Source organism: Podarcis filfolensis (assembly GCF_964270895.1).
Source record: "Podarcis filfolensis genome assembly, chromosome: 1".
In the NCBI taxonomy this organism is placed as follows: domain Eukaryota; kingdom Metazoa; phylum Chordata; class Lepidosauria; order Squamata; family Lacertidae; genus Podarcis; species Podarcis filfolensis.
In genome coordinates, this window is record NC_139604.1 from 11,098,142 (window position 1) to 11,114,823 (window position 16,682).

Sequence of the window (16,682 nt, forward strand, 5' to 3'; positions counted from 1 at the left end):
TGACTCTACGCCCCCTAGAGGACCTACAAATTGTTTCAGCAACAAGTGGAGTTTAAAATTTGAGAACTTTGTTTGTGAGTCTCAAAGTCTGGGAATGACCTTGACTAAAAGACTTTGTTATGGCAGATGGTAAAGAGAAAGGGGAGTTACAAGAAACAACCTTGAGATCTGGCAGACAATACAAAATTGACACTTACATGCAAAGAAGGGCTTCTGTAACAGGAGCCTCTGGAACTATAGTGGCTGCAAAGCCAAAAGTGAAAGCAATGTCTACAGAAGAATCATTTGCTAAGGTATTGGAGAAGATAAATGACTCTTTGGAGGAACTAAAAAAGCAAGGTGCGGAGACTAAATTGCAAGTTGCTGAAACTAAAGTACAAGTTGCTGAAACAAATAAAAAAATTGAAGAAATCTCCGGGAAAATTGACCTAAATACTAAAAGTATAACTGACCTAGGGAATAAAGTGAACTCAAATGCAGAAGCAATTGGGAAATTATTGGAAGATTCATCTATAACACGAAAGATAGCCGAGGAAGCTAAGGAAATTGCAACTGCTGCGGAGGAAAAATTTCCACCAGTTTACAAGAAATTGGATGAATATGAACTGGCACTCTCTATGCAGGATATGCAACGCAAGGAGAGGAACCTGAGGATCAGACTTGTGCCGGAAAAGGAAGGAGAGAACTTGGTGGATGATTTGACAAAAGAATTTTCTGATTTTTGGAAGCAGGAGCTGAAGAAAGAAGATTTTAAGATAGAAAGTGCATTTAGATTGGGAATAAGACAGAAGAGAAATCGACCCAGAGATTGTCTTATTACCTTAAGATCAAAGGAGGAGCGAGATAAAATATTGAACCTGCACTACCAAACAGCCCTTCGAATTGAAGACTTTTTTATTGAGATCTTTAAAGACATCCCTAAGAGTATCTTGGACGCAAGAGGACATTATAAAGACCTGGTGACACTGCTGAAGAAGAACTACATACCATTCAGGTGGGAATTTCCCCAAGGCTTGTCTTTTAAATATAAGGGAAAGAAGAGAAGAATAAAGACTGTAAGCGATAAAGACAAGTTCTTGGGAGAACACGAAGAAGACCTACAGAAAGAGACATTTCCAGGACAAGGGCATCCATCACTGGACACGAACACGGTACCACCGACAGACGAGGAACAAAAACAGGGAGCTGTAGGAGGAAGGAGTAAATAATCCCATCATGGCTCTGCAACTTCTAACCTGGAATTGTAATGGCTTAAATATTCCCAGGAAGAGAAAAAATATATTTCATGCCTTAAAGAAAGACCAATTGGACTTGATTTGCCTACAAGAGACCCACGTGACAAGAGCACACAGAAAATTATTAATAAATAAAAGATTGGGACAGGAATTTATATCTTCAGACAGAGTAAAAAAGAGAGGAGTGGTGATCTATGCAAAAGAAAAATTGCAACCGAAACAAATTTTTAAAGATGATCAAGGAAGATATTTGGCAATTGAAATTCAATCTCAAGGAGAGAAGTATTTGATAGTGGGAATCTATGCACCAAACGAAGGGAAAGCTGAATTTTTTAAGAAGTTGCATGAAATCTTGATGGACCATATGGATTACAACTTAATTTTGATGGGAGATATGAATGGAGTGGTTTCAACAAATATGGACAAGGCACAAAGACAGGTAATAACAAAAGATGGAAGACTACCAAAGACTTTTTTTGAAATGACTGACAATATGGACTTGATTGATATTTGGAGAACAAAACACCCATTAGAAAGAGAGGGAACCTTCTTTTCTGAAGCCAAAATGACATGGACAAGGATTGACCAAATCTGGGTGACTAGCAGTATGGCTCCGAATATAAAAAAAGTAGAAATCTGCCCAAAAACTTTCTCCGACCATAATGCTGTAAAGATGGTGATGAGGCAAACAACAACTGGTTCCTTCAGATGGAGAATGAATGACACCTTATTTAGAGACGAGGAGATCTGCAAGAAGGCCCAAAAAACCTTGAAAGACTATTTTGAAATCAACTTAAGGTCTGAAGTAGAAAAAAGAATAGTATGGGACGCAAGCAAAGCCGTGATGAGAGGGTTTTTGATTCAGCAAAATACTTTAAAGAAGAGAAAGCAAAATGAGAAAAAGGAGAGAATTTTGGAAAAGATAAAAGAAGGGGAAAAACAATTAAGATCGAAGCCAAAATCCCAAGAGATTCTAAGAGAAATCAAATTTCATCAAACACAATATATGGAACTGATGAATCAAGAATTAGAGTGGAGAATTAAACAAATGAGACAAAAGACTTTTGAATCTGCTGATAAATGTGGCAAGTTACTGGCTTGGCAAATAAAGAAGAGACAAAAACTCAACACGGTAACAAATATAGAAGTGGAAGGAAAAAACATAAGCAACCCAGCGGAAATTAGGAATTGTTTTCAGAACTACTTTAGACAACTTTACACACAAGGGCCGCAAAAAGAAATGGACATACAACAGTTCCTCGAGGAAAATGGGCTGAAAAAGGTTTCGCATGAAAGTAAGATAATACTGAACCAGGAGATATCAGCACAAGAAATAGAAGATGCCATTCAAGGCATGACGCTGGGCAAATCCCCTGGACCGGATGGACTGACTTCCAAATACTACAAAGTTTTGAAGGAAGGGTTGATACAACCTTTGAAGGAAGTCTGCAATGAGATTATGGAGGGGAAAAGGGCACCCGATACGTGGAGAGAGGCCTACATTACACTTATACCAAAGACAGAGACTGAAAAGACCCAACTTAAAAACTACCGACCCATCTCGTTATTGAATGTGGATTACAAAATCTTTGCTGATATTTTGGCAAAAAGACTGAAGAGAGTTTTGATGGAGGAGATTCACGGGGACCAAGCAGGCTTTCTCCCAAAAAGGCACTTGTCGAACAATGTAAGGAATATAATTGACATTTTGGAAAAGCTGGAAGTGAACATAAACACTAAAGCTGTTTTGATATTTGTGGATGCCGAGAAAGCCTTTGACAACATTTCTTGGAGTTTTATGTTGAAGAACCTCCGGGGGATGGGGGTAGGTCAAGGGTTTGAAAATGGTATAGGTGCAATATACTCTGAACAGAAAGCCAAACTAATTGTAAATAATGTGGTTACAGAAGAGTTCAAGGTTGAAAAAGGGACACGCCAGGGGTGCCCTATCTCCCCATTACTTTTTATATCGGTCCTGGAGGTTTTGCTTAATATGATTAGGAGGGACCAGTTGGTTAAAGGGATTCAGGTCGGAGCTAAACAATATAAACTGAGAGCATTTGCAGATGACTTAGTACTTACATTGCAAGAGCCAGAAGCTAGCACGAAAAGAGTTTTGGAAATAATTCAAGAGTTTGGTCAAATGGCAGGATTTAAATTGAATAAGTCTAAGACAAAGGTTTTGGAGAAAAATTTGACACAGATAGAAAAGGAAAGGTTCCAGAATGAGACAGGGTTGACTGTGGTTAAAAAAGTGAAATATTTGGGTATAAATATGACAGCTAAAAATGTGAATTTGTTTAAAGATAATTATGAAAAAACTTGGAGAGAAGTGAAAAAAGATTTGGAGATTTGGTCCAACTTGAAGCTTTCCTTGTTAGGCCGTATTGCAGCTATAAAGATGAATGTATTGCCAAGAATGTTGTTTTTGTTCCAAGCATTGCAAATAATTGATAAAATGGATTGTTTCAAGAGGTGGCAAAAAGACATATCTAAATTTGTCTGGCAGGGCAAAAAGCCCAGAATTAAATTTAAGATACTAACGGATTCAAAGGAAAGAGGGGGGTTTGCCCTGCCAGACTTTAAATTTTACTACGAAGCGGCAGCTTTCTGCTGGCTGAAAGAATGGCTACTTCTTGAAAACACAGACATTTTGGATTTGGAAGGTTTTAATAACATTTTTGGGTGGCATGCATATTTGTGGTATGACAAGGTTAAAGCACATAAAAGTTTTAAAAATCATATTGTCAGAAAAGCACTACTAAATGTCTGGGACAGATATAAAGACTTGCTGGAAAATAAAACTCCAAGGTGGCTGTCGCCAATGGAAGCTAAGGCAGTTAAAAAGTTAAATATGGAGTCCAAGTGGCCAAGATACTGGGAAATTTTGGAAAAGGAAGGGGACAAATTGAGATTGCAGAGTTTTGAGAAATTAAAAGGGAAGGTGAGAGACTGGTTCCACTACCATCAAATAAATGAAGCGTTTAAACTGGACAGTAAAATTGGCTTCCAGGTGGAAAAATCAAAATTGGAGACAGAACTGTTAGAACCCAGTACTAAGAATTTGTCCAAAATGTACAATTTGCTGCTGAAATGGAATACACAAGATGAAACGGTTAAATCGGTCATGATTAAATGGGCTCAGGACATTGGTCATAATATTTTGTTTGCTGATTGGGAAAAGTTGTGGACCACCGGGATAAAATTTACGGCATGTAATGCCTTAAGAGAAAACATTATGAAAATGATATATAGGTGGTACATAACCCCAGTCAAGCTTGCAAAGATTTACCATGTGCCTGACAACAAATGTTGGAAATGTAAAGAAACTGAAGGTACATTTTTTCATCTTTGGTGGACCTGCCCGAAGATTAAGGCATTCTGGGAAATGATCTATAATGAACTTAAAAAGGTATTTAAATATACTTTCCCCAAGAAACCAGAGGCCTTTCTCTTGGGTATTGTCAGCCAAGGGGTGTTAAAGACGGATATAACTTTCTTTATGTATGCTACAACAGCAGCTAGAATACTCATTGCGAAGTACTGGAAGACGCAAGAACTACCCACACTGGAAGAATGGCAGATGAAGGTGATAGACTATATGGGCTTGGCAGAAATGACGAGCAGAATCCGAAACCAGGGAAGAGAAGCAGCGCAAGAAGAATGGAAAAAATTCAAGGACTATTTAAAGAAATATCACAAAGTTAATGAAAGTTAGAATGATGTTGGACTGGAAAGTAAATGGTTACTATTAGCAATGGTTAAGACAAGGAAAATAAGGAAGAATAGTCTAAATTTAAATTAAAATAAGGGAAGATTTGCTGAACAATCGATAAGAATTTGGAATACAGAAAGGGGAGGCATGAGGAAGTCGGGGAAGATAGGATATGAAATTAGGATATGAAATGATACATGTTTTTTGTTTTGTTTTTGTTTTTGTATGTTTATGTTTGTTGTATTGTGTTTATATGGAAAAATAAAAATATTTTTTAAAAAAAAAAAAAAAGTAGCAGGAAAACTGTGACATACTTGGGATATTTTTCGTCCACCATCTGATTGTAACTTCCTTTATGAATAGTGAAAAAAAAATGATGTGACTAAGTTAGTCATTTTCACGTATGTTCTTATCTATAGCATTACTCTTTTTCAGTAACATGGTGTTTTTTCCAGTTGAAAAGATTCATGAGTCATCCTCTTGAGAAAGCTGTGGGAGACATACCTTAAATGTCTCCTGTAAAAGGGGTGTGGGCTGATAACTGTCAGTGTATTATGTAAAGGCAGATAGATGGATAGATAGATTTAGAAAAGATTGTAAACTTTTTTGAGTTTCTCCTGACACATCTTAAAATTCAGTGCATCCATTTAGAGCAAACAAGGACAGACTATAGCACTGTAAAGAACTGGAATTATTACCATTATATTTATTCAACCTATTTAATTAAAAGTATTTATAGTCAAAATGCCCATCACAGAAAACTAGTTTACCATTGACCACTGGGATATTGGAAACTCTGTATTGCAGCCCTGAACATTTTTTTTTTTTTTGCATGGAGTTAAGTTCTATTGAAATAAATAGCACTATTTCCAAAACCAAAGAATTTAGGATTGCAGTCTAATAGCCCGGCCCTGTGCATGTACACTGCCAGGTAAGTTTCACTGATTTGTGTGACTTCTGTATAAGTGTGCAAAGTTGCAGCTGACATTTTGTAGTCACTGAGGACAATTAGGTAATAGGTGAACATGTCTCAGTAGAATAACTAAGATATTCTCCTCCTTGCAATTCTGTAGTGAAATATTTAGAATGCTGCAGTTGGCCTCACTACTTGCTTTGCTGGTCGATAAGTATATCAGATGGGATACAGAGACTGCTACATCATTGCAGTGTCATGGCTTGTGATATTGCACTGATGTCATTACCTGACCCTGCTGTAAGTGTAGGTTGCATATTGCTGCCTTGGCAATAGCTTTTACTAGATCCCCACATGCATTCCTATGGGAAACCGTGCTTCGCAAGACGAAAAACTCGCAAGAAGAAAAAACTTGCGGAACAAATTAATTTTGTCTTGCGAGGCACCACTGTATATACATATAAATTTAGTCCATCTTGCTTGACTTTTAAACCGTCGGTAACTTGGCAAGTTAAAAAGTATAGGTAGTATTAGTATTACCCTCTTTTTTTTCATAGGCTGAACTGCTGATAAATAAAACAAGCACAACAATTTCCAGGCATGGCCAAACTTGGCCCTCCAGATGTTTTGGGACTACAGTTCCCATTACCCCTGACCACTGGTCCTACTAGATCCCCACATTCAGCTAGTTGCATTAACTCAGAATTGGACAATAGAGATGGTGAAATTAGGGATATCCTGAAGGACTTTACAGTCTTGTTGGAACAGCTGAGCATTCCTAATAATAGAATGGAATTGCACTTGGACATTTGTGTGCAACTGCACAGTATACAGCTGTGTCTGTTCTGTTTTGATGTATAGCACTCTAAGTGCTCTTGCAATAATGAATATCTTTTGGACTGGAATCTTTCTGTTTTTCTTCAGTTTGCTTTAAGTCTTTTTTTCCCTTTACTATCTTAGGATTTTTATAATTGGCCTGATGAATCTTTTGAAGAAATGGACAGCACATTGGCAGTTCAGCAGGTACATCATATTTAAGTTCATTTTGTCCACCTCTCCCCTCCCCATTTCATTTATTTCTGCTTCTTGCTGTTTGTTAATTGCCTAGAATATATCTCAGTGCATTTCTATAGTTACAAAGACAATTTTTCTTGTATGTAAAGAGCAGCTGTGATTGTTTGTGATAGGTTAGCCTTTAGCACATCAGGAAGACAGTGGTGTTCCATGCATGCTGTTACTTAGCTTTCTTTCTTGCAATTATAGTTGGGTTTGTTCGATCCTCAAATGCCTTCACAGTAATAGCCTCTGGACCACTGAGCCCATGTTCCTTCTAATACAGGGTTCAGCAACCTTTTTCACCCATGGGCCGGTCCACTGTCCCTCAGACCATGTGGTGGGCCAGACTATATTTTGAAGGGGGAAAAATGAACGAATTCCTATGCCCCACAAATAACCCAGATACGCATTTTAAATAAAAGGACACATTCTACTCATGTAAAAACCCACTATTTCACGGACCCTCCACTGGCCGGATTGAGAAGGCGATTGGGCCGCATCTGGCTGCCTACCCCGTTCTAATATGTCAGTATTACATATTGTGCTTCCAGTAACAGTTGCTCTTCCATTTTGGAACATTGGAGGCCCAACATTAGAACGGGGTCAGATTAGAGCAGATGTTGAGGGTGTGCAGGGAAAAGATAAGGGAAGATCTATTGTGCTATCAGAAGTCTGCTGTGCAGCAGCACTGGATCCAGCTGTAACAATGTGCGTTGAGAAATTTCTACAACAAACTTTACCACAGTCTTGAACACAGTTAAGTTTATTTCTGACATTATTATTATCAGTGAAATGTATCTTATTTAAATATTTCTTTCCTCTAGTATATCCAGCAAAACATAAGGGCAGATTGTTCAAACATTGACAAAATTCTTGAACCTCCAGAAGGACAGGATGAAGGTGTTTGGAAGTATGAACACTTAAGGTATGATCTGTGCTGTAAAAAATAAATAAATTGTTTGAGCTTAACTGAAACCGGTCTCTGAAAAAAGGCCTTGGGGCCTTCATCCTTGAATGAGTGCCTGCTTGGTATTGTCCAATTCATTGTCCGTATCATAAGAAAAAATAGATTTAATGGTTAATCATACTTGTTTCTGTCACTACCAAAGCCATTTTGATTAAATTCAAATTTCTTATGATATACTCACGTTTACAGGGCGGTGGGGGTGTGGACTTCAGGCCAAGGGTCAAATGCAGCCATCCTGGCTTCTCTAGCCAGCCAGTTTTTGCATGATTCCCACCCACCCCACGACCGCACTTTAATTCCAGAAATAACAAATTACGGTTTCAGGATTCTGAACCTACTGCTCTCCAGGTATTTGGTCAGCCCCAGCCAGAATAGCCAGTGGTCAGGGATGATGGGAGTTGTAGTCCAAAACATGTGAAGGACACCAAGTTAGAGAATGCTAAATGACAGCATTTATAATGCTAGATACAATCCAAAAATATTGTAGTTCATAATCATTGGACTGTGGTGTTTTAATGGGGGAGGCAAGCAATTATCTAACCCAGGCATGTCCAAAGTCTGTTTCAGGGGCCTAATCCGGCTTGCCGGTTGGTTTAATCCAGCCCCTGTGGCAGTTTATTTCCTGGGGTAAAATCCAAAAAAAAGGTTAACAACTTTGGTCGGCCCTTTGGTTGGCCCTTATGGCGCTTCACTTCATCAAATCTGGCCCTCTTTGAAAAAAGTTTGGGCACCACTGAATTCTAACCTTCTGTGTTCTAAAATTTTAGGCAGTTCTGTCTTGAGCTTAATGGCCTTGCGGTTAAACTTCAGGTAATTTATTATTTTATCTTCCTTTTGACAATTAAGAATAACTTTTTTATGTATTTGTGTCTTAATGCTTCATATTGTTCTTCAGTGCTATGTTTCTTATTAGTCATGGTGGTAGGAATAGAGAGAAAGTAATTTGAATGTGAGGTCCTATGCCTGGCGTAATCTTTATTTATGGTACAAATGTTTCAACAGACTGAATGCCATCCGGATACATGCACGCAGATGACAGCAACTGAGCAGTGGATATTTCTTTGTGCAGCTCATAAAACTCCCAAAGAGGTAAGAAAGGAGTATAAAAAGCAGCTGCCAAGACTCTTCTCTGCTTATTAACTTCACACAACTGGACCTCCAGCCCTTATCCTGCTACCATTTTCCATTCACTATTTGTCTATAAGATTGTTCAGTTGTTCAGCATGAAGGATAAGCACACGTGCAAGTTGGAGATCAGCTATAATTTTCATCTGAGGAGTATACTTACCTGCTACCATGAGTTACTGTGTACTTGTGATTTGGTAGTGGGTAGTAGTAGATACAAGTGTCATTCCTTCAAACCACGTCACCATAGCAGTCATGGTTCAATTTAATTTGCTCCTGGCCCACAGCTGTTGAATCTTGACATCATCTTATGACAAACTTAGTTTTCTAGCCATGACTGCACATTTTACTGGGTTTTAAAAAAAGTTTTCATTAGTCTTTTCCAAGCCGAATAATAATTTGTTTTTCTGCATAAGAACTTGGGTAGTTTTACCCTGTAGCATGTTGCTCAGAGCCTTCACACTGGAATAGTAATAGTTCGTGAAAAGACAAATATGTTCAGACGCTTCCATGGATAAACTCTTACTGAGCATTTACACAAGAATATACAGTGGTGCCCCGCAAGATGAATGCCTCGCAAAACGAAAAACCCGCAAGACGAAAGGGTTTTTCGGTTTTTGCATTGCTTTGCAAGACGAATTTCCCTATGGGCTTGCTTCGCAAGACGAAAACGTCTTGCAAGTTTGTTCGCTTTTTTCCTAAAGCCGCTTGAAGAGGCGCAGTTGCGACGGACCGTGCTTCGCAAGACGAAAAACATCGCAAGACGAAAAGACTCGCGGAACGAATTATTTTCGTCTTGCGAGGCACCACTGTATACAGAAATAGCTGAGGGGATTTGGTCCAGAGATGGATCGTGATTGCCAGTTACAGCCTTTGGATGTAGTGATAGACTCCAGGTGACTCCAGTCAGTTCTGATGATTGAATTCCTTATATACTCTTTGTCCCCGTCCCCCCGGATTAGTGAAACATTTGTATCCCTTTGTGATAATGTGCACAGTGTTGACAAATTCTAAATTTCAGTTCCAGTGTTAAAACAAAAACCTATTATTTTACAGCACATATTCATCTTACAAATAGCAACTTGGAACACTCTCTCTTCAGCACACAGTCTTGTCGGGGTAGTGCAACCTCCAACTTTCATAAATTTTAGATTTTGTATGTTTGACAGAAAATTCCAGTATCCTGTAAGCCTTTCAGCAAGCAAGACAGAAAACCTCTGGCATTTAGGTCAGACTCAGGACAGCCAGGTCAGGAGATCACAGGGCTTTTATATCAAATACAGTGTGAATATATAGGGTAATAAATCCAAGTACTTACTCCTACATTCCCCTAATTTGTTTTCTTTTTCTCTGTTGCTCACCAAGCGGAACTCCAGGATTAAGTCATCCACAGATCAGGCACATTGTTGAGGACTTAAAGCAGGAGTCAGCAAACTTTTTCAGACGGGGGCCGGTCCACTGTCCCTCAGACCTTGTTGGGGACCGGACCATATTTTGAAAAGAAAAGAATTCCTATGCCGCACAAATAACCCAGAGACGCATTTTAAATAAAAGCACACATTCTACTCATGTAAAAACACCAGGCAGGCCCCACAAATAACCCAGAGATGCCTTTTAAATAAAAGCACACATTCTACTCATGTAAAATCACGGTGATTCCCGGACCATCTGCGGGCCGGATTTAGAAGGTGATTGGGCCGGATCTAGCCCATGGGCCTTAGTTTGCCTACCCATGGCTTAAACTAACCATGTGTCATGTATTTCATGGGATAATCATACAGGTTATGAGCATATAACAATACACAACTTTATTACTGTTTTTAGATACCACAAAGGCATTTGACAGGGTCAAATTGACTTGCTTGCTTGCTGTCATGGAAGCCTTTAATCTTCTCAGTTGCTTTAATCCATTTTATCTCTATTCTGCATCATCAGCAAGAATACTGGTGAACAGACAATTAGAGGAACAAGAGCGGGTTGCCCGTCTCACTTCTATTACTTGTATTGTCAATAGAGCCACTCACTATAGCAAAATGGAAAGATCTGTGGTGTCAGGTTGAAAGGGCAGATCTGGAATGCACCATATCTAGATGACATAATTTTATCCTTGGAAAAATATGCGTTTCAGATCATAGAAAACTCTGGTGCTATTTTGGGATATAAGATAAACAGGCAGAAAGCGTGTTTGTGTGTGATTATAACAAAGAAACAAGCTAGATATCTAGGAATAAAGGTGGTGTAGATAGTCAAAGGGCTGAGAAAATTACTAGCCATTGGATCAGGAAGTAAAACTAGATTTAGAAAGATGAAAGAAATGAGTTTGTCTTGGATGGCCAAAGTAAAATATGATCAAGCAATTTTATGAAGGTTTCTATTTTTGTCTACTTCATTGTGAATATTGCTTGATTTGCATGAATAGAAAAGCAGAGAATTTTGGTAACTATATGTCAGGATGTACACCAATAATAGAAGCTAATACCTCCAATCAGACAGTAGGACTAGCAGTTACAAATTTATTGTCATTTTATGAAGCTGCTCAATTGAATTGGCTAAATGTATGGTTATTACAAACTAAGGATAAAGGCGTATACTAACTGGAATAGCTTTATATCAACACTTATTTAGGATTATTGGTGTGGGTGTCAAGGAAAGAGGAGAACAGTTGGAGCAAAATCTGATTCCACAGCAACTTTTTATAATATGGAAAAAGGAAATTAAGTGTGTACATTTATCTGTTAGGTACTCTATGAAGGCATAGTATTAGGTTTCTTAGGGGAAATGGACCAGAAGATTCTGAAAGTTAGGGAATTCATGGTGTATCTTATTTAGGCCATTGGAAGGGAATGGGGAGATGTTATGAAGGTATGAAATTACTCAAAAAGGAGTGTGGACATTTTTACGGTTTCCATACTTCCATTTAAGGATTGGGGGGGCGCATCACAACTGCATTAAGACAGTTGTCTTTTTGACAGCTTGAAGAAAAAGTCAAACGGCATGTCAGCAAAAAACTACAAAGTACTTTTGGATTTAGGAAGAAGGATCAGTATAATGAGCATTAGGTAGGAAATGGGTCTTGATTTTTCTGTCCCAGGAGAAAAATGGAATGAGATCTGGTGGGGTCTTTTTTTTAAGTCTCTCATTGAGTCTGTCAGTATGAGAAGTGGTGGAATTGTCAGATGGCATCTGATTTTGGGATGTGTAAATAATACATAGCATAAATTAGATTGAGGAGGATATTGCACGGGGAGTGACATTTAAAAATAAATTTAGCAGCTAAAATCTTGTGCCCATATTTTGGCTATATGGAAATGGCTAGTGAAGTTTCTAGAGCTTGAAGAGATGGGCAAATTAACTGACTTGATTCACAGGGGAAATGGTAGTTCCCGGAATATTACATTTGTTTGATAAATGGGACATTTTAAAAATAATGAGAACAGAATATCAAGGGAAGCGCAAGGTTTGACAGGAGTTTATTTTTTGGAAATGAGTTTTGTAATTGTTACATGGATGAATAAATAAGAGTATGCTACTGTGACTCTGTGTGTGTCACTCTCATGCCAGTTCTTAAGAGGAATTGCACGCAGCGTGACAATCTGCTCCTGTTTTTAGATGTCTGAGTCAGTAGGTATGATCTTTGTGTTCCTACTTCAGTAATAGTGTCTACTTTGCCAATTGTTTTGACTTTCTTTTTTCCGACCTTGAACCATTATCTGAACAGTTCTCATAGAATCCTAGAATTGTATTGTTTCTTTATAGGCGTATACATAATATCCTGAGTGTTTTCCTACAAAAGCTCATTCCCCTAAAGCAAGACAACCTTTTCCCCTTACTATGCCATCTTTATGGGTGTAGGATCAGAGCTAGTAATAACTTCGGATGGCATTCAGTTATGCCCAACCATTTGTATAATGGGAATCTGATTGTGCAAGAGGATTTCCAGTTTCTCTTCTCTCTTTCTTGGGTCCTTTCTAGTGTCCTGCCATTGACTACACCAGACACACATTGGATGGAGCTGCATGTCTTCTGAATAGCAATAAATATTTTCCCAGCAGGTAAAGCTCTGTGTGAATCTGCTTGCTTTTAAAAATATTCATGATTGGTTCTGAAGGCAATAATAATAATAATAATTTATTATTTATACCAAACCCATCTGGCTGGGTTTCCCCAGCCACTCTGGGCGGCTCCCAACAGTGTATTATTACTATTAATAATAATAATAATAATAATAATAATAATAATAATAATAATAATAAAGTGACAAAACATCAAACATTTAAAAACTGCCTTCAGATGTCTTCTAAAAGTCAGATTGCTGTTTATTTCCTTGACATCTGATGGGAAGGCATTCCACAGGGCGGGTGCCACTACCGCGAAGACCCTGTAGCTTCACTTCTCGCAGTGAGGGAACTGCTAGAAGGTCCTCGGAGCTGGACCTCAATGTTTGGGCTGAACGAATCTATATATAGATTTGGTGAACAAATTACTGCCAGAAATAATTTTTATATGGCTAATATATGAAAGTAATACTGTCAACCATCATTAAACATTTAGTGCAACAATAGCAGAAGTAAGGTCCATGTATAATTTTTTTTTTAATTGCTTACAGGGTTAGTATAAAGGAATCCTCCGTAGCCAAACTAGGATCGGTCTGCCGTAGGATTTACAGAATATTTTCACATGCATATTTTCATCATCGCCAAATATTTGATGAATACGAAGTAAGTACTCTGCTACTAAAGCTACAATTCTATACCCACCTGCCTGGGAGTAGATAGAGGATTGTGCTATACTGTACCTTAATACGGTATTGAACTAGAGGTCATGTTGTGATTGGTCAGAGAGTTGTGCTCTTATTGACACTTGGCTTTAGTACCAGCATTTATTTCTGAACTTGACTGAAACTGAGTTGTTCTTAGAGACCACTGCTGAGTCTCACTTTTTGCTTCAAAATGTGGTATGTGTAGAAATTCTGTTTAGCTTGTGGAAAGTGGGTGGCGCTGTGGTCTAAACCACTGAGCCTCTTGGGCTTGCGATCGGAAGGTCGGCGGTTCAAATCCCCATGACAGAGTGAGCTCCTGTTGCTCTGTCTCAGCTCCTGCCAACCTAGCAGTTCGAAAGCACACCACTGCCAGTAGATAAATAGGTACCACTGCGACAGGAAGGTAAACGGCATTTCTGTGTGCTCTGTGTGTGTATGTGTGTATATTAATGCATTTTTTATTTTTCTGTCTTAAGAATGAAACCTTCTTGTGTCACCGGTTTACCAAATTTGTGATGAAATACAACCTGATGTCCAAGGATAACCTGATCGTACCAATTTTAGAAGAGGAGGTGCAGAATTCAGTTTCTGGCGAAAGTGAGGCATGATGAGTGTCGTGGACTGAATGATTCCGTAATTAACATTGTGTACTGTATATATCATTTAGAAACGTCAATCATGTATCCTTAGAGCTTTGTTTAGTATACTTTTTGTATGCTGTGTGCGTTGCCTCTTAATATGGAATATGGTTTAAGTTATTCATGAGCTGTATATTCTTCAATGTGGCACTCATGGTTTTTAAATAAAATTAGAATTATCTGTTTATACTGCCTGTTAATAAAAGAATTTACAGTTCTGTAAAATTGCTGCTAAACAATCATTGGATCACAATCTTCAGACCTTGTCCAGTTTAAACCTGAAGCTTCCTATATACTGATGAAGTTGGAATTTTAGCCTTAGTTTGACTAACACCAGAAGCTTGCAAGTCCATTTAACTCTTTACGTTTTGTATTTTATAGAAAGTACCCTTGTTTTAGTGCCCAACTTTTGCTTTTTTGGGTGTGCGCATATATAGCGTCTAAACTCTTGTAGTATGTGTGTATCCAAATATTCATTATTACAGTATTAATACCAAAAGGATAACACTTATTATACTGCCAAAAGTGTATTCTAGATTTTTTCTTTATGGACTTGCCTTTCTGTATCGGTGGAGACTTGTGTATCGCAAAAGGCCGTATGTTCACTTCAGTCACCTTAAGGCAAAGATTCCCCTCCGTGTTTTCCTTCCTGCACCTCTTGCCAGTGGGTAAAAGCAATTTGTGTTCCTTTCTGCCTACAGTAAAGTGCTCTGTGGCTTATACCTGTGCATATTTATAGTAATTGCTTACAGGTGATACCTTGCATTAAAAGTTCATTTTACACTACTGCAGAGTGTGCCAAAATAGCCTTGCTCATTTGTAACAAAAGGGTTCCGTGGAATTTTGAACCCTACTCATCACAGTACATGCAGCTGGAGATTCTGTCTTACCTTTCATCCATGCAAATACTACCTGCTTTATGTTCCAGTAATTGAATTCCACCCCCCACCCCAAAATCTTAAGTGTATGTTCCTTGAATAGCATTCGCAGGTTTGCGTTAGTGTATATGAATGCAGAAATCTAAAAGCACTAGCAGTGATCAAATGGACTTGGAGAGATTTTTTATTTTTATTTTTTTGAAGTGGGTGTATTCTCCATTCACATTAAAACATTAACCAGTGCCCCTTGATCTGTTGAAATGGGCAAGTTTCGGTTTTTATGTTGCCAAGCTGACTTCACACACACACACACACACACACACACTTCATTTTGAAGAGTGCTCATTAACGCAGAATGAAAGGTGCAAATTTATTTCCTAATATTCATAATTTGTGTTTCAGATTAGCATTGTGTACATGCCTTAATTGCAAAAAAATATATTTCAAATTGGGCCTATCTAACAGCAAGAATGCAACCTTACATCCCTTTACAGGAGAAGGGACACTTAGCCCCACTTGCTTTTAACAGGGCTATGTTGGTGGCAGCTTTGTTGAGAGGTTCTGCCCCTCTGTGCTGTTCTTACTTTTCAATTTAAAATATGGTTTTAATGGATAACAGGGTCATCACATCAGATGTGTTCTTAGCAACAGCTAGTTATGTCAGTTCACCCAATGTAAGGCCTACCTTGAGTAATGTAGATGCGATTGATACCTCAAAGCAAGCGGCTAAAGAATTTCCCTTTCAGAGGTAGCAGGATATATATGGTTATTGTCAGAAATGGCTGATTCAGGGCAGCCTCCCCCAGCCGGAAAATGAAATAGCACCATTAAGCATTTCTGTGAAAGTCCATGGTGCTTGAGGCTGCAACAAAATCTCAACGCATCTCCATATTATTCTGGTGTATGCCTCTGAAATGGCTCATCTTGTTTTTATCAAATAAATCCAATTCTGCACTGTAAACTTGACTTCATATTATCAAGTTAAGTAACTGGGGCACTGCTTGTAACCTTCTTTAATGCTGTTGACTCGAGTACCTCTGATAATGTGTGCACACATGTGCCTGGCTGATACTGTAGAACTTCGGTAAGCATAAGTAAACTATTGACTTTGTATGGTAAATATATATTGAGGGTTTAACTTACATTCTGCATTATAGGGAAACTGAGATGTGTCTGTCTTTTGAATTACATTGTAAAAAAAAAAGTAGAGGTTGCAATTAAATCTTTTTCTTTTTCCATACCAGTCTATTTTGCTAAATTGTTTTGAAATTATTTTAATCAAGAGAGTTGCTGAAGTTTCATACATAGAATTCCTTGGTGTAGCCAAAGAGTCTGTATTAATTGAGTTAACTGGAGATGACTTGAATGTGTCGTGTCTTACTTGCAGAGGATTTAT

General features: G+C 38.3%; 2 protein-coding genes across 2 annotated transcripts in view; both read left to right on the plus strand.

The window, feature by feature from the left end:
• The window catches only part of LOC310743017 (MOB-like protein phocein), a 32,173-nt gene extending 15,649 nt beyond the window's left edge, over positions 1 to 16,524 (plus strand). Inside the window, exons 2-8 of the mRNA XM_083573054.1 lie at positions 6,824 to 6,886; positions 7,744 to 7,844; positions 8,654 to 8,696; positions 8,889 to 8,975; positions 12,984 to 13,063; positions 13,618 to 13,729; positions 14,247 to 16,524. Of these exons, the coding sequence (XP_083429180.1) occupies positions 6,824 to 6,886; positions 7,744 to 7,844; positions 8,654 to 8,696; positions 8,889 to 8,975; positions 12,984 to 13,063; positions 13,618 to 13,729; positions 14,247 to 14,378 (618 nt within the window). The 3' untranslated portion in view covers positions 14,379 to 16,524. The remainder of the gene's footprint in view (positions 1 to 6,823; positions 6,887 to 7,743; positions 7,845 to 8,653; positions 8,697 to 8,888; positions 8,976 to 12,983; positions 13,064 to 13,617; positions 13,730 to 14,246) is intronic.
• Positions 1 to 16,682, plus strand: part of COQ10B (coenzyme Q10B) — a 376,006-nt gene that overhangs the window by 47,889 nt on the left and 311,435 nt on the right. The window lies entirely within an intron of this gene.